Genomic DNA, 18,661 nt, shown 5'->3' on the forward strand with positions numbered 1-18,661 from the left:
TAGTATTGTTGTCAGTGTTGATATTCATTGCTCAGCTTATGCATGGTTGTTTTGGGTTTTTTCCAGGTTGCTCTTCTGTACAAAATAACTCAGGGGCAGAGCCCTGAGCCCTGAGAAAATATCCTTTGGAGCGTTTTGCAAATAACTTTTTTTTCTTTTTTTAAATCAAAGCAAACAATCTCTCTAAGAGCCTTCAATTTTATAAAAACTTCTTTGTTTTACATGTGTGTTTTCTGCCTGTAGCTTTCACTTTTGCCACTTAATCTTTGAACATGGTGCCATCTTGCACTCTGCAGCCTTAAGCTTTTTGCATTCTCTGAGAAATATCTGTAGCTAGTATTACACTCTTAATTATCTGCTTAAGAAAAGAGCATCTAACGTTTGAGGCATGTTGCATTTAACTTTTCTAACCATTCATAACCTGTTAAAGAAGATGTTCTTTTTTTTTTGTAGCTCAGATTCTGGAGCCCCAGAGGCTAGTCTGTCACCTCCTACTTCCCCACCAAGCCGGCCCCGTAATGAAATGAATGTTTTTAGTCGTCTTACTGTTTCTCAGGGAAACACATCAGTTCAGCAGGATAAGTAAGTCACAAAGGGAAGCCTCAGCCCCCAACCAGGGAAATGCAAAGTGTGCTCAAGTTTTCAGTGTAGTGTCTGGTAGAAATTGCCCTTCTGCAAGACAGGAGGAGATATTTCTCATGTTATTGTGTAGTTTTCAAAGGAAATATTTTAAACTACAATGGGACCACTGTAAAAAATTGAGAAATTTCCTGCTGAACCTTGTTTCCTGTTTTCTAGGCTATGTCTGGTATTTGTAGTTTTAAACCCAAAATAGAAAATGGTAGAATTCTTAGATGTTTGTGTATCTGTATGTGTGTTTACGCTCAAAAATAGATTTTAGGTGATAATTTAGGAAACAGTGCTTTTGACAGTTACTTAATTGCTCCACTGTTGCTCAGAGTGCTCTCACAACAGCACCTCAGAGGATGGGATATTGAAATGGCTAGCACCCAGTTGTTTAGAGATGATCCAAATTATTGAACAGACTGATTTAAGGAGGTGATTTGCAGGAGTAGATGATATTTATATCTTGTTTAGAAGAAGTAGAACAGATTTGTCTCACATTAGGCATCTGTTTAGGAGTCTTACTCCAAATGGCAGTGGACTTTACTTGACTAGAATCGCTATTGCAGGTTTCAGTACTGATACAAATACCATGCAGTGCTTATGAACTGCAACTCAGATTTAAAATAAACCTTTATTTGTAACTCTAGCAAGACAAGAAATTGCTTTTGTCTGTTTATACTATCTTTTTGAATAAAATGGGTTTCTTTCACAGGTCTACAACCACCAAATACCAAGCAGTGGCTTGCAAGGCTTTCAGTAACTGTGCTTGTGACTTCTTTATCTTAGCTTACCTTTCTCATTGCTAACTCCTACCAAACCCTTTTCATTTTCTCTGAACTGACTTTCAAGTCAAATAGAATCTGCTGAATCAGTTTGAGTTGAAAATGAAGCACATCTTGAGACATGTTGAAAATCATCATGTCTTGGGGAAATATGGTCTTCTATGTTTTCTTGTTTTTTATTTTTAAACATTTTTCCAAATGAGAGGTGAAGAATTTTGAACTTAACATGGCTTGCAAATTGCTGTATTTATTTGAGTGGGTTATAATATTTAATATTTGTATCTCTATGACTAATATTTTGCATGTATCTTATACACTTAGAAGGCATTCATGTTCAGAGTAATTTCTTTTCTTTAGATATTCTCAGCAAGCACGACCTTATTGAGGTTAACTTGGGCATCTATCTTCTTTTAATTTTTTGCCTTTACTTCTCTAAGAAAATGTTGGGGAAATAAGAAATGGCTCAGCTGCTGTTACTCATCTTCTGGAGCTGAAACAGTCTACTGTAACTTACTGCTGAGAGTGATATTTTAAGATAATTATTCTTTCCCCCCTACCCCCCCATATCATTATGGGTTTGAGATATACCTTGAGCAATGCTGCATAATGTATGTTGATTTGCATTGCTTTTCTGAGTTGGCCATGCTGTTGTTTGTTCTTCTCATGTGGAGGCATTCCTTTGCTGATACCTATATTCTTTCTCCTCACAACTCCACCACTGTTGATTGTAGGTCTGATGAAAGTGATTCCTCTCTGTCGGAGGTACAAAGGTACTCTCTCTTTGTCTTTTCTGTTTTCTTGGCATCTCTCACCAAAGTTATTCCAGTTCTTAAGACACTTCATTTTGCTGCATGGTTTTTCCTGACACCTGTGTATTGTTTCTGTTGCTTTTGCTGAAACATGAAATATCTGAGATTTGGGTCAAGCATGTCTCCCCCTATCCTTTTTAGGGTGTTCTTTTATCATCGTTGAGCATGTCAGGCATTTTAATTATAACTGAAGTATGGTGTAAACATTTTCTTAGACACATTTTTTTCTCTGTTTTGATCAAAAGAAAAAAAAAACAGGAGCATTTTCTTATGTTTTATTTGCTTCTCTCCTTGTTTTTCTTTTTCAGTTGTATGCTTTGATCACTAAAAATGAAATCCTAATATAAATAAAAATAAGTAGGTTTTTATTGTGTCTTTCTGAGAGAATGCACGGTGACTTAAGAGATGAAAGAAATGTTGCCATTTGTGTCCCTGTGGGTTAGGATTGTGGTACTCAATGAAAAATGAGTTTATCTAGAGAAGGGCAGTCAAATAACTGCTAATAATGTAATGGTGGCTTTGGCTGGTCATTGTAATAGTTGTAGTGATTTTTTATCTGCAGATTTTAGAACACTGCATATAAGTAGATAAACAGTTCCAGGACATGTATTTTACATGGCTTGTCATGGGAGTGAGAGGGTGAGAACAGAAGGAGGGAATAACTCAGTTCAGAGGCAGCATGATCCACTAGGGAATACTACAGAGAAAATCATGTTAGTTTAGTGTGATACTAGAAAACAAAAGCATAGAGATCTAAATTAATTAAAAAGCAAATTGTTCCTGTTTTCTTGAAAACATAAAATGGTGCAGATCAAAGGTGAGCGCATTTCCAAAAGGAGGATGATAATGTTACACAATTTAAGATGCTATTAATACTAATAAAATCTATAGAAGGATTGCTGAGGAGTAATGAAATATATGAGTGAAGATGTCCTGCACTGTGAAAAATGTTTCAAATCGTAATTTTAAAGTACTAGATAAACTAACCAGTTGTCACAAAGTTAGCTTGTATCATAAAGGATTTTTTTCTTTCTGTAGCATACTTCTGGACAATATGGCATTTTTTTTGCATTTTCCTAAAGTATCTGATAGTTTTGTTCTGTTTTGATGAGATAGGGCTATGGTTTAGTTATTTTTCCTCACAGTTATGTGTGTGATTCCCAAAAGAGCATGACAGTGAGTCTTAACTGCAAGCTGATCAGGTCACAGCTGTGTTGCATGTTTTGGGCATTACCTTGAGGCTTTTCTACATTTCACAGAAATAAAGGGTTGGTGTGCATGCACTTGTATGCATGGGATTTTAGACTGCTAGTAATTTTTGTTTGGCAAAGAATTGTGAGGTGTTTATTTCAGGCAAGTTAGTCTTTTGGCACCACCACAGAATTAGCTGAAAGTGCCCATGAAGATTCCTCTGGGGTGTCAGCATTCCAATCATCCTCCCTTTGGCCATTTGGGCATGAGCATGTTGTTGGGTACAGGGTGCAGCGGGAACTTCTTCAGGCACAGAAGTTAACAGCAATTCTCTTGTGTCTGCCCAGAGAATGCAGATGATGTGAAATGCACACTGAGTTTGGAGTGCATGTTACATTCGCTCCATTTTTCAGAGTGTGCTGTTTAGATGGTTGATCTTGGGCATACAGAAGCTTTAAGTGTCCTGGTTTGTTCAGCATTATGCAGAGTTTGCCATGTACCCTACATTTAGCATCTTGTTGTCTTTTCATTTGTTTGTTTTGGTATGTGATTTCCTTTAACTGATAGTCCAGAATTGACATGTGTTGAGGCTAAATAGTAAAAGTCCTTACATGGTTAATGAAAGGCATTCAGCTGTTCTGCTCTTGCATCTAAGAATACTAAGTTAATTTTTTTCCCTAGATGGAAGTAAATTAGCTTTATCTGTATCTATTAGTATGCCCAACTCACATTCCTTTTTTTTTTCCTTAGGGGGATAATTAACCCATTTCCTGCTTCAAAAGGCATCCGGTCGACCCCGCTTCAGTGTATCTATACAGCTGAGGGACACACCAAGGCTGTGCTTTGTGTCGATGCAACTGATGATCTTCTCTTCACTGGGTCAAAAGGTTGGGCAAGCTCTGTGCACCTCTGCTACCTGCAGAGGCTGCTTTGACAACATGAGGTGTTGTGAAATTCTCAATTTGTGCTTAGTGCTGTAAACACAGTGGAAAATTCTAAGGGTCTGTTTCTCAACATGAGCTGAAGAGGGATTTACAGTAATTATCTACAGGTTTCTAACTCCAATGTGTAGTATTTGGTTGCTTATTTGTGGTGGAAAACCACAAAAAGCAGTAATATTAACGTTTGTTGAGTGATATGATGGAAGCAGTCATGGTAGCATGTGCACACATGATATGCAATGCAAATAGCTTCAGGGTGGAGGTGGGAATTGGCACATGTTTGTCTCTGCTGCACAGAGTTTGAATATCCTTATGCCATAGTTGGTTCTTTGAACTATCTTCTTCATCTGAGGGTATCTTTTGCTTCCTCTGTGCATCCTGTTACAAGAACTGCATGGCAGTCATGGGAGGGCCTGGAATTTTAGTAGTCTCCAAGTTCCTTACTGGATGGTGCAGTCACTCGATAAACTCAAACTGACAGAAGTGGTGTTTTGGAGAAAACATTTTCCTTCTGTCTGTAGTGAATTTCAAGTATCATTGCTCAGTTTGTCTTGAAGATACTGCCAAAGGCCACTGGAGCTCAATAGTTTCTTTTCACAAACACCTATTTTAATATAAAGGACTTGTTATAATCTTATATTGTGTACCTGCAACTATGACAAATTATTTTTTTTTCTGAAAGTATCAAAGCTAAGAGGAATTAGAGTGGCTGGGAAGAAGTTAACATCTGTTGACAGGGAGATTCTCCTTTTCACTAGTTCGTATAATGAATATTCAGGACATCCCTTGACATTCAGGACATCCCTTTTATCCCAGTATTAGCGTAGTTGACAACACTATTAGATGCAGGTATTCCACTGCTAAAATTCAGGTGTGGTTTCTGTGGATATTCTACTAGCTGGCTGTTAAAAATACCAAATCAGACACTTTGAATTGGCAAACTCTTGATCTTGCCGGTTTTAAGCCAACATTTCAACATTTGTGCAAGCATATACAACTGCAAAAAGGACATTGATTTAGATTTTGTAAATAATACCTAGTTGATTTCTGTTGAGATTTTGAATATAGTGGCTATGTGATGGGAAAAAAGGGCATGTTATAACATTTTGTTTTATATCTAGATTTGCATTCTAAAAGTTTGGTGGTTTTGCTTAATGGATATTTGCAGGTGTTTGAAATATTCACCTTTTTGAAGTCATATCCTAGCTTTTTAAACCTATGGGAGAATTTTTCCTGCAAATATTTTTTGAGGGGAGTTTACCAAGTATGCTTTTACTCAAGAGTGTAGACAGTTGTTTAATTAAATAAAGTTACATCTTTTGGAAATTGTTGCTGAAGCAGAAAGTCTCAGCTCACTGACATCAGATAATACTTGCACACAAATTCAGAAATGCCAGTAAACTCTCATGGGCATTGCAGATCTTTGATCTTGGTAGCTGGTGTTTTAAAGAGGCAGAAGGGTCTTGCTAAACTTACCATCATGCTATCATAACTAGAGTCTATACATGAAGCTTTCTCTTCATCTTTTCAGTAATTATTTCATTATAAATGTATGTTTAAAATACATGGAGTGATACAGACATGGTGCAGCAAGGAGAGTTTCCTGTTCTTGCCAATAGTGTTGCAGATTTCTTGAAAACTTCTATGCATTTGGAATTTCAACACATAAAAGGTTGTAGTATTTAAATTACTTTGCTACAGAATCAAAAGTGTGACTAAAGCACTCTCTGCTGGGATTTTCAGAGGCCTCCAAAACACTGAAGAGTTTGGGTCCTTTCTCACCTTTGTAGTTTTGTTCTGTCAGTTTGAACTTGGCCGTGCTAAGTCTCAAAATTCGTCCTAAGCTATGTTTTTAGGATTCTTCTCTTCATCTATCATCATCCACACTTTATAGCCTTTAAATTGTCTGCAATTTCACTAGCCTTAAGATTTTTATTATTTTAAATGCTTTGAAAGCTAATATGCAGATCTTGAAAGCACATTTAATGATTAACCTTGCTTAGTTTTGGTGATGACAGATGCCTATGTATATTTTTTAAGAATTGCTTTATTTAGCTGTTTTTCTGCACTGCCTACAGAAATGGAGGAAAGTGTATGAGTGCAAATGAATGAATTTATTTTAATTAACTGTGTTTAGGAAAAGCACAAGATTTTTCAGAGTTTTTTTTTTAATTATTGTTAATATTTTCCCCCTTTTTGTTTGTCTTTATTTAGATCGTACCTGTAAAGTCTGGAATCTGGTAACTGGACAAGAGATTATGTCTTTAGGGGGTCATCCAAATAATGTAGTTTCTGTTAAATACTGCAACTACACAAGCCTGGTTTTCACAGTTTCAACCTCCTATATCAAGGTGTGGGACATCAGAGATTCCGCAAAGTGCATTCGGACGTTGACGTGAGTATGCTGAGCCTCAGATGCCAAGCATTAAGATGAGTCCTAGTTTTAGATACATTTTATTATATTTAATTCAATATTGTAGTACAGTGTAATATGAGTACACTGTTGGGGATGGCAGCTTTCTTTACATGTTCAGGCTAAGTCAGTATGGGCCACCAGTAAAGGAAACACAGAACAATGTACATACAGAATTTTATCAGATGTTTAGTATTCATAATTGGCTTGTAGTCTTTTCTACTCAGTGAAATAGATTTGTTTATAGAGACAATTTGAAGTGTGGCAAATAAACTGTAGAATTTGTTTTTTTTTCTTTTTTTTCCCTTTTTTCCCCTTCTCAACTCAGGTCTTCAGGACAAGCTATGCCTGCTGATGTGTGTTCTGGAAGTACTAACAGAACAGTTGCTATCCCAGCTGGAGAGAACCAGATCAATCAAATTGCACTAAATCCAACTGGCACATTCCTCTATGCAGCTGCTGGAAACTCAGTGAGGATGTGGGACTTGAAAAGGTACTGAACACCAGCCAAAGAGAATGTTCTTTAGGTGGTTAGGTGTGCATAGGCAGCAAAGTTGTGCACATGAAACAATCAGTTTCTTCTATATGGTAGTGTCCATACCTGGGCAAAATATGGTATCAGTTACAGATCAGCTAATCAATCTGTGGTGGCTACTGAGATAGTAATTTTCTCATGTGTTAAGGTTGTGGTGAATCATTTCGGTAAAAATGACAGGAAAAACACAAGGTTTCATTGTAAGGTGAGAATGGGAATCCTGACTAGTAATTGTTGATGAGATGAGGGAAGTCAATGGAAGTAATGCAATAAATAATACAAGATTATGATAGTTGCACTATAATTACACTTCTCCAAAGACAACCTGCTCCCAAAGATTGCATTCAAAATAAAGAAAATACTTATCAGGGGACTGATTCACCTTTACTTTAAAATGTTTTAATTCTTATTTTGCATACATGAAAGGGTTTTGTTGTATTTAACGTAGATGTAATAGTTATCCATGGATATGAACAATAGAGTATAGGTAAACAAGAGGATGAGTACTGAAGACATAGGGAAAATAAAAAATAAATCCATTCTGTCAGAAGATGTGCTATGGACTGTACTGGATATATGAAAAGTTAACAAATCCTCATTTCTTCTCTCATCCTTAAAAGATTTCAGTCTACAGGAAAGCTAACTGGTCATCAGGGTCCTGTTATGTGCCTTACTGTCAATCAGATCTCCAATGGACAAGATCTTATTATCACTGGTTCAAAGGATCATTATATAAAGGTAAACCACTGGTATTTGCTTATTTTAACTTGGCACATCAGCATGGGATGCAGGCTTCAGCAGAAGTGGCTTACATCTACACATTCAAAATGTGATAGCCAAGATGAAAATTACTTCACCACTCATGGATCATGAATAATATTCAATCATAATACTTACCAATTCAGTGCCTTTTTTGTTTCTCCAAGGAAGATGGATCCATGGTTGTCTCCAGTTAAGTTTTTCTTTTAATCCCCATTAAATTGGATGTTGGGTGTACAAAGTATCGGAGAAATATTTGTTGCACCTACTTTTAGATAACATTTAGCTCTTTAAAGTAACTTAAGTCAATGCCTCTGTTTTGGAGTGCAGACCTAATTGTTTCAGCAGAGACACCCTGTGTGTTCCTCACATAAGACAGTCCAGGGTTTGCCCAGGCTCTTTCTGAAGTGTCACCTATGTTCTGAAGTGAGGAAGACCACAAGGTCAGCAGTTCTCAGTCATGGTGACGAATAAACTTTTCTGTTTCTCGGAATTGTGAATAATTCACTCAAGGATATGGAATCTGGCTTTTGGGAGGAGGGTTTTTCTTTTTCTTTTTTCTTTTTTTTTTTTTTTTGCTCACCTCAGCCAGTGGCTATTTGAACCCACAAGCTCCTGTTTCTCAGGGCTGCACCTAAATCCCCAGACGTAAGGAATTGTAAATGATCCGTAAAGCCAACGTGTGATACATGAGGCCAAAGAGAGAATGGACAAGAAACCCTAGCTTGTTATGAGGGGATACCCTGTGTTCTGTTCTTCTCACACACTGGAAAAAGTGTATGAACACAGCTGGGGGTGGAGCAGGATACAGAACCTGTGGGAGCTTTCTCACTGAGCTAGGCTTTCTTTTTTTCATATTATTCTACAATTCTTGGATGCTTGGCTGTGCACTGTGCCAGATGCAAAAAACTGCCTGAGAGGTTGGTGCATAGTTGGACAGTTTGGGCTGTGGATTTGAATCCTATCAGCAGTGTCCCTATGGTTAGAGGCCAGGGGAATCTTAGGCAATGGGGAGACAGGCAGACACTCTGAGAATGACTTCTCTGCACAGTTCAGGATATTGCTTTAGATATGAGCTGCCATCCTAGCACGGTATGAATGAAGGACCTCAGTGGGAACAACAGATTGGGATCATGTAATGCAAGTTTGTCATGCTGTGAGCTCCTGTGACAATCAAGGAGGTGGGAGGGCTTTTGGAAAACAAAGCTGTCAACAGTCAGAGAAGTTTATCTGTCCTTCCTTTCCATAGCCAGGCTACATAAATCCTCCAAAGTCTGCCTCTTGACTTATACCGCTACAATGTCCAGGGATATTTCAGCAATTTCTATGTGCTTCAGAGTAGTGTGTGTTCTCCAAAGTGAATGTCTCCAGAATTGTCAAGCCACTTTAGATATTATAAATGATCTGTATGAGCAGCTGTCTATGAATTCTCAATGCTTCTGTTCAGCCCAGAAAAGAAGATTATGTGGAGACCTCATAAATTCCCAGTATCAGAAAGGGGCTTACAGGGACTCTTCATCAGGAACTGCAGTGACAAACAAGGAGTAATGAGTACAGATGGAAAAAGGGGAATACTGGCAGTATTCAAAGCCAGGCTGGATAAGGCCTTGAGCAGCTTGGTATAGTGGGAGGTGTCCCTACTACTGAAGAGGGGTTGGGACTACATGATCATTGAGGTCCATTTTAACCCCTTAACAATCTGTGGGTTTCTGCATGGATAGGGCTGTTGGGCTGCCAGGTCTGGTGACAGATACTGTCATGCCACAGGAAACTACTGAGTCAGTAATATTAGTCATCTCTAGGAACCTGGATTTTCTGGTTTATCATTGAATATTTTGTTACAATTGGAACTGATGCATGTTAATTGAATGCAGTAACTTATTTTCAAATATTTTTAGCTCAGAAGGTACTATTTTACACTACCAAGCTCTCCCTTTTCTACTGTCAAGCTTATTTATTCTAAAAGGCCAATAAAGAGCAAATAATAGAGAATAACATTTGACATTTGCTTGTGAAACTGAGATGATGGTTTAAAGAGTTACTGCTCATCTGTTCTTTCAGCTCAGTCTCACTGGGTGAGTTCTGGTTCCCTACAATGCAAAATGAATGCTGCTTACACTGCATCTCTAGCAACAAAGTCCTGATGGCATTGATTTTGCCTTAAAATGTTAAAACAACCTTTCTCAAAGAGTTTGTTCTAACACCCCATTCTTGGAGCACAGGCAAGGAGAGAGGTGTGTCTAGTCCATGAAAAGCATCAGTGTGTAATAGTATGCAACCGTTACCAAAACAACTTGTCCAGAAAAACACATTAGTCCTGTTTCTGAAGCTACTTACCTGTGCAATTCTCCCAGAGTGAGTTATGTTTCCCAAACTCACCCATGAACTTTGTTTCTCTAGCCCATCACACAGGGTATATATGGGCCCTTCCTGTGAAGCTGCTGTGTATATGATATTCAAGTAGTAGTACTTCTTCCCAGTACTTCTCTGAAGTCAGTGGAGTATTCCCACTTCAGGCAGGAGGTGGAAGAGGAGAAAGGAGTAGTTCTGGTAGATAAATTCTGTCAAATATACATCGTGATACTGTGGCCTGTAATAAGACTGTAATAAGTTTTTTCCCTAAATTTATTTGCTGCATGACTTTCAAGCTGATTAGATGACAGAATATTTCGTGTAACATATTTCATTATTTATTTTAGATGTTTGATGTGACTGAAGGGGCTCTTGGAAGTGTAAGTCCTACACACAATTTTGAACCTCCTCATTATGATGGCATTGAAGCACTTGCTATTATGGGAGATAACCTTTTTAGTGGCTCGAGGGATAATGGAATTAAGAAATGGGATTTGCCTCAAAAAGACCTTCTTCAGGTAATGAAAGAAATCATGCAACTGCTGTGACAGTCACGCTGTAGAACTGTTTTCAGGCTGTTTAAATGTTCAGGCTCATACAATGACTATTCACATAGACACTGATGCTTTTAATAGGGAAGGCATAGAGCATTGACTAAGAAAGCAATCAATAATGTACTTGATCTTTACATGCAGTTGCTTTTCTCTTGTGTGCATGTAGCATCAGGAAATTGTGATGAAGTGGTTATCCTGTTTAAGCTCTGAGTACATGGGGGTTGTTTTTCTGCTTGAGACTAAAAACAGCATTTGCCTCATCTGTGACTGGAATCATTGAATACTTGTCTTTGACAAGTTAGTAAATTTTGGATTGGGAACTCATTAATGAGAAACAATACTTTAAATCAGGCTACAGAATGTTTTCTTGTGATGAGGTTTTACAGCCTATCTCACTCCACCCAGTCTTAGACCTTAGATCATCTCCTTATACAGTGCATGTGTGATGTTATGTATACAACACACTTATAACAACACTTGCTGTCAGAACACATTTGCTGTATGTTTTTCCTTATGTAAAAAGGAAAAAAAGGGAGTGGGTGTAAAAGGACCTCAAATCTGGGGAATCTGCAATTTGTGTGGCATGAAGAACTTTTTTTGTCAGCCTGCTATAAGCTGTTCTTTTTTTCTATTCTTTTCTTCTAGGTCTTATGAGAGGTTCTTGAGGTATAGTTGTGATTATTAAACTTGAGGCTGAGTGAGAACTCGAAGGTATAAAAAGAAATACCAGAAGGGAGTACTGTTTTTGCAGTAATTTTTAGGGAAAGGAGGGGCATGCTTTTAATATGCAGGAAACAAATAGAATTTTAAAGTATTGGGACATGAGAAAATAATGGACTGGCTACTTCAAAAAGACAATTTCTATATAGGCATACCTAGTATTACATAAATATATCAACTTTCTTGACCTTCATTCAAAATAATCCACTTCAGTGCCATTTCATTTTCAGAATACTATGAAGACTTCACAGTTAAAATAAGGATTCATAAATTTAGCATCTTACAGAAAATCTTCACTTGGCCGTATTGGGACATCTGCCCTCACATCTGTCTGTCCAGAAAAATGTGCTAAGCAGCTTGTACCAAAACCACAGGCACTGGAAAGATTTTGTATTCTCAGGATGACTTCATAAAAGTTGCAAGGAGTGTCTTCACTCTTGCATTTTTAGGCTCATTAGTACATTATACAGTATGCATTTTTGCTATTGCAATTAATTTAATGTCAGAAAAAGTACAGGATCAGGGGTGAATAAGTATGTACCTGGACTAGCTATATCACTTTCCTTGTTTCCCTTTTGGTATATGTGCATTTCATAATTTCTCTACTTCCTCTGTTTGTTGGTTTGAAAAGTAGAACTTGATAATTGTTGTAGTTTGACATGGGAAAAGAATTTTCTCAGACCGAAGAGATCAATCCAGTCAAGGGTCAAGTTAAGGTACTAACACTTAAAGTGACCAATTAAAAGTAGACATGCCTCTAAGAATATAGAGGAGTTAAAAGCATAATTCCCAAGAGAACTCACTCTCTTTGGTTCCAGTCATCAGTCATCGGAGGGTGTAGACCTCCCCTGCCCAGCCACGGGCTGGGTGGAGGAGGAGAGCCATGTGGCCTGCGGAGGTAGGCCAGGGGGTGAAGGATCGGGAACTGAGCTGGGCCAGCTCCTGCAGACAGAAGGTGGAGAATGTCTGAGATGTCTTTGTTCTCCCCCCCCAACCTAGAGGGAAAAAAAAAAAGAGCCTACAGACATTTGGAAATTTTCTGGTAGAAGAGAAAGAGGAGGGAGGGGAAGATGCTTAGTGTAGGAGATGGGAGACAGAGTCTTGAGCTGAGATTTTAGCCATCTGGGGAGTCCGGGAATTTTAACCCTTTCTTGAGAAATGAAGACTTTTTGAAATATTACTCCTCCTCAATTTAAAAGAAAGAAAAATAGCCTGAGACCTTAAATATTAAGGAAAGAAAGCTGAGGGGAAATGATAGAGTGGCTTTTGGCTAAACTCTTCTTGTTAGCCATAAACTAAACCAATCCTTCCTCCAAGAGAGACTGCATTTTAAGGGGATGCAATGGTGAGCCAAGAGAATCCTTCCGCAACTACCGGTTCAGGAATGAACAGAAAAAAGCTGAAGAAGGTGTGATGATGCTTTCTGTCCTCAGAGAAGAAGAAAAGATAATCTCTGTTCTTAAACCCTCAGCCCCAGGGGAAAATGGGGGGCACTGTAGTCCCAAAATGAAACACTAGACTGTTATTCCTGTTAGTCCTTAGCAAAACATCCTTAAAGGAGCCCTATAAACAGTCTCTGTCCATGCACAGTAATGAGAGCACTATGACATAGAGAGGAGAGTATCACACTGGCCGGTGTGTCTGGGCGGTGCCATTTGTGACATGGAAACAAAAGAAGTAGCAGCTCTGTTTCCTAGGAGTCTATAGTGCAAGGAAGACTCCTTTCTCCCTTAATAGACTCAATATTAATTATGTAGAAGGGTAAAGACTTGATTAAGAGTCCAAATGTGTCTTGCTGTAGTTTGTTGGAGTTGGGTGGTGGGAGAAGAAATGTTTTTAAAAGTTGTCATTTTAGATTTTGTGTGTGGTTTTTTTCCTTTCTTTTTTTCTTTTATGGTAGTAGTAGTGGTAGCTTAATAAAGTTTTTTTATCCCCTTTATTATTAAACTTAGTCCTGATTTGCTCTGTTCTCAATCGTATTTCACAGCATTCAATTGATAAGTTACATTTTCATGGGGGTGCTGGCATTGTGCCAGTGTCAAACCATGACAATAATAATCTCACACTTGCTTCTTTCTTTTTATTTCTATTTCTATAAAATGCTGTATGTTTTTCAAGGAGGTGAGACTGAAGCAGGTGAGACTGAAGCATTTGACAGAATAGAAATAATTTTTATTCACTGTCTTTTTTAGGGAATGAGAAATGCTGTTGCTTTGCTAATCATGTGATAATTCAGAGTTGAAGGGCCCACTGGAGGTTACACAATGTAAAGTTCTCATGCTGGTCCAAGCAAGGCCAGCTTTGTAGTTAGGTCTGGTTTCTCAAGGCCTTGCCCAGCTGAGTTTTCAAAACCTCCAAGGTTGCAGATTGAACAGCTGCTCTCCTTAATCAACCCAGCAACCAAAACATGAAACAGAGCCAGGCTGCTTTACAGCAGAAAGGCTAATGTTGAATTAGAGGTTCTGGTTTGGCATACATGTGTTGACCAGGTGTGATCCTCTGTATTTGATGAAAATCCTTTAGCAAGCATGCTATTCAAGAGTTTGGAGATCATCTACTTCACTTGAGGTTGCACATCCCAAGTCACAAAACCCCGCTGTGACAAAATTGGGATTTCTAAGAACCACAGCCACCCCATGCCCCTGCCACTCCCAGTTTCATGAAGTGCTGCAGAATCAGACTACCAGTGCTGTGGTAGCTGTGCATGTTATAAATGAAACACCAAGGTGATCCTAGAAAGCTGAATGTACTCCATTATGAGCAATGCAGCAAAGCAATTCTTACTAAGCTGAACTAGAGAAAAGCCACATTTGGTATCCCCAAAAGACAACAAATTTTGGCTATTATTTCCCCATTTTTTTCCCCCGTGTATTTATTTGTGAGAACAAATAAATGTGTCCAAATAAATTTGAGAACAACAAAAGGATGTTGTTCTCAGCTCGTCTGTGCAGCATTTTGCTTTCTGAATGAGAACCTAAATGCTAGTGCCCTTCCTCAACAAAAAATTAATGTGTTTCTGTGAACTGCAACATCACAAAATCAAAGTGTAATGGGAAAAAAGAAAGGCAAACCCAGAAACAGCTTCTGTCTTCCTGGTATATTTTTGTGCAGTGTTTTGGATTTTCTTTTTATGTGTTTTATAGCAGTTATAGAGTCTTGAAACATATACAGAGACCATATGTTCAAAAATGTATTCAAATATGCATTTGAAAACACCCAGACTTTACATTATCCTAAACTGATTTCTGTTCCACATTAGGTCAATTGTGCATATTAGATCTCTTTTTTTATTGCAGTATTATTTCACACCAAAAAAACCCCAAAAACCACTCTTGGAAGTTAGCACTCTCCTTGCTCTAAGGGTGCAGAAGCCACCCAGAGCCAGGTAGCAAAACTGCTGCAAGACAAGGAATCAGGCTTACTTACAACTTGGGCTTTTCCCACTTCTGTGCTTGTTCCTCTGGAATTTTGTGCAGGCCTGTGAGACTTGTCTGCCTTCTGTCTTTCAGCAAGTCCCTAATGCTCACAAGGACTGGGTTTGTGCTCTTGGCCTGGTGCCCGGTGTGCCGGTTCTGCTCAGCGGCTGCAGGGGAGGCACCCTCAAGCTCTGGAACGTGGATCCCTTTGCACCCATTGGGGAGATGAAGGGACATGACAGCCCTATAAATGCCATCTGCACCAACTCCAGCCAGATTTTTACAGCAGCAGAGTGAGTTCTTCTCCATGAATCTTTCTTTTCTGTGTCCCCTGCTAGAATTCTGTCCATGCACTTGTGTGTAGGATATGTGTAACTCACTTCATAGAAAGCATCAGGAGACCTTGTCCACTCCATGCCCCTCAGTGCTAATGTCTATCACAGCCATCCCCAAAGTGGGGTGCTTGCACCCCAGAGGATGCACAACATGACCCAGTGGGGTGCTGGAATAAAGTATTATAATTCAGTGGTTTGTGTATACAATTAATAAACATACACAGCAGTGTGGGCTTAAAAAAATTTTAGTGGTAGGGGGTGCATGATCAAAAGAAGTTGGGAGACCGCTGATCCTACAGGGAGAATTTGGCAGTACTTGAGAACTTTATAAGCTTATCTCTACAGCTGGACTCTTTCCTTGTAGGACTCATTCCTTACCTGTGCAAATTCTCCTGAAAGCCATGGCACATGGCTGTTTGTTTGTGGTTGGTTTGTTTTTAAGTGCTGGCATACAGCAGAAGCTTTGCAAGCCATCCTACTGTCCTGTAAACACCTTGATTTGAATATTTGTCTGCTCAGTAAAAGTGAGCAAATTGAGGAACTGAAATCTCAGGGGAAATGACCAAGAAAAGTACCTTGTTATGGAGAATATGCAGGGAACGGCAACAGAGCCTCTTTGTGGTGTAGTCTGAGCACAGGAGCTGTGAAAGCTGACGTGTTACATTCTTGTGCCAATTGTGGAAGCTTCTGGCCTTCTGAATTACAAACAGGTCTTACTGAATCATAGCAGGATTTCAAAGTAGCCAAGTGTTCATATTTGGTGGTCAGGTTTTATGTTTAAGCACTAATAGGTAGGGGTAGAGATGTCAAAGCTTCTGTCTCTGCCTAAAAATTCTGAATCCATTTAGAACATACAAGCATCTGAAATTCATTTTTTTTTTTTCTAATAAAATAATTTTAGTCTTTTGGTGTTTCTAGCAGTGGGCTTAAAAAAAATTAAATGAATCCTAACAATTTAGACTGGAATAAAGGCACAAGTCAGAAAAGACTTTTAACTGTCACAAAGTCTGCTCTGTCTGCTGGTTTCTTTTGAGGGGCTTGTGAGGAACATAGGAAACAATGTTGGCTAGGCACTCAAGTTAAACATTAATATGAGAAATTCATAACTTCCCTTTCATGGAATAAATTGCTATTTAACAAGACTAACTCTTTATTTTACTTCTAAATTATAAGAGAGTTTTATAACACATTTTATGTGATATTTTATTTACACATACTTTAAAATTGTGTAAATAATGATTTTTTTCCAAAAGTAAGAGCCAGCTCACTGGTATGTGCTATCTAGCACCTTGGAAGTGGGTTTAGGTTTTTTTGAGTATTTTTTGTTGGAGAGCTGGGTCTTCATATTGTCTTGTGGTTTTATGCTTGGGTTTTTTTTGGTTTTTTTTTTTTTAATTTTTCTTATGATAGACAGACACCTCTTTCCTTGAGCATGAAGTCTTCATATATTCTTAGATGGCTAAAGGTCATAGCCAGTGCTGTGATTAGGTTGGGGAATCTTCAATATTGTACATGTTAAATTACGAAGTATCGTGGAGGTGGAGACTCCCTTCATGTCCATTAAAGAGCTGTTATTTTGCCAACAATACCTTTCTGAATAAGACACTCAAGCTTTTAAGGAAGCATCCCCTGCCCCCCCTTGGCCCTCTCTCCCTCCCCAGTGTAATCACAGTGCTCTAATACTGCTCTGTTTGGTTTCAGTGATCGCACTGTGAGGATCTGGAAAGCTCGAAATATGATAGATGGACAGATCTCAGATACAGGAGATGCAAGTGAAGATCTTGCCAGTAATTGAAGTTATGGGGGATTAAGGAATACATTGATCAATTTGAGGTGCACTCTATGCAGTTTTCTGCATGTCTATTAGTTAAACACTGCTGACTGGAATGGACTGAAAATGTGTGAACTCTTCCACTAGACCTGCTGTCCTTAAAATATGTACTGTATTTAAGAACCTCTTGGTAACATGCTTGAGTCTCAACAGTCACATGTATCTCTATCTATTACGGCTGAATTTGTGTGCGTATGTAATACTTGCAGTTTAAATTAACTGGAATTCAGTCTTCTCTAATGACCATCTCAAAATAATAACCTGAAATATATAACAAAAGTGCTCTGCTGTATTTCACTCACAAGTATGATCAGCTGTTTAGCATTTTAGGGTAACAGGGGAAGGAACCTGTCCCAGGAATAAGCTTTTGATTACGAGAGGCAGTTTGAAGACTTTAAAGGTCACTTACACTGTTGTTAGGAAAGTGGAGTGAATAATAGATGGGAAGAAGCTGTTAATGATACATCTACCTGACATGGCTGTATCCTGCTAACAGCAAATGCTATATGATTTGTGTGTTGATAGCATATAATCTGTGTTGACCAAAGTTGTGCAGCTGTGTATACTCTGTGCTCAGGACTAGAACTCAAGTGCTCACAAATGGCTGTGTTTTATTTGTGTTTTGCCTATGTTCTGTAATGACTAGATGTTCATAATGTCATGATAAATATATCTTAATCTATTTTTCTTACGGATTTCTTTCTGTCATCTCACATTTTCTTTTTTTTTAAACAAATTCTTCTCTTTTTATCTAATTTTCTATGCTGCTAAATGTATTTTAAATGCACTGTTTTGCAAACCTTGGCAGTTACTTTGAGAACTGAACCACATTTATTGGGAAAAGCTATGTAAATAGATGGTTGTATAAAGAAAATATCTTATCTTGTGCCTGTATGACTTTTAAAGCCCTTGGAACCTAGATATTGAGGGAGGATATATAATTTACCCAACTGCTCTGAATATTAATTTGTAAATTCTGAAAATTTTAAAACGTTATGTAGATTCAGAAACAGTGTTTGGATATTGAGGTTTTTTGGTTGTTTTGTTTTTATTTTTCAGAAAATATCAGTCTGTAAATTATAGCTTGTGTAGGTAACAAATAAAGATGTGAATGTGAACTGCTTTTTTGCCTTGTCCATCATGCTTCCTTATAAAAAATTCACTTCCTTTGCAAAGGTGTTGAATACAAAAACCATGGTTTTACACAGTGCAGTAGAATAGCTTGGTGAGTACTACAGCCCACCTATCCCATTGTATCTCATGTCTGTCTTCTCCTTGGCCATAATTTGTGTTTGTATAGTACTTAGGAACCCTAGGGGGATTCCCTCACACTTAGTACAGTACAGACATAAAATGGAGCAAGTGACTCCTGTTCCTAGGAGATGACACTTCTCTT

At 38.3% G+C, this 18,661-nt stretch overlaps 1 protein-coding gene across 12 annotated transcripts in view; it reads left to right on the forward strand.

The window, feature by feature from the left end:
- The window catches only part of KIF21A (kinesin family member 21A), an 87,393-nt gene extending 69,006 nt beyond the window's left edge, over nt 1–18,387 (forward strand). For 5 of the 12 annotated variants that reach the window (XM_085569066.1, XM_077783415.2, XM_085569065.1 and 2 more), the window contains 9 exons: nt 454–582; nt 2,141–2,179; nt 4,160–4,296; nt 6,565–6,745; nt 7,092–7,256; nt 7,919–8,036; nt 10,757–10,927; nt 15,193–15,392; nt 17,136–18,387. In XM_085569066.1, the coding sequence (XP_085425192.1) occupies nt 454–582; nt 2,141–2,179; nt 4,160–4,296; nt 6,565–6,745; nt 7,092–7,256; nt 7,919–8,036; nt 10,757–10,927; nt 15,193–15,392; nt 17,136–17,229 (1,234 nt within the window). In that variant the 3' untranslated portion in view covers nt 17,230–18,387. The remainder of the gene's footprint in view (nt 1–453; nt 583–2,140; nt 2,180–4,159; nt 4,297–6,564; nt 6,746–7,091; nt 7,257–7,918; nt 8,037–10,756; nt 10,928–15,192; nt 15,393–17,135) is intronic. The other 7 variants (XM_085569067.1, XM_085569069.1, XM_085569070.1 and 4 more) reach the window with 3 other exon arrangements.
- The last annotated feature ends 274 nt before the right edge of the window (nt 18,388–18,661 follow it).

The sequence above is a fragment of the Lonchura striata genome, chromosome 1A (genome assembly GCF_050655825.1).
Source record: "Lonchura striata isolate lonStrDom1 chromosome 1A, ASM5065582v1, whole genome shotgun sequence".
In the NCBI taxonomy this organism is placed as follows: Eukaryota; Metazoa; Chordata; class Aves; order Passeriformes; family Estrildidae; genus Lonchura; species Lonchura striata.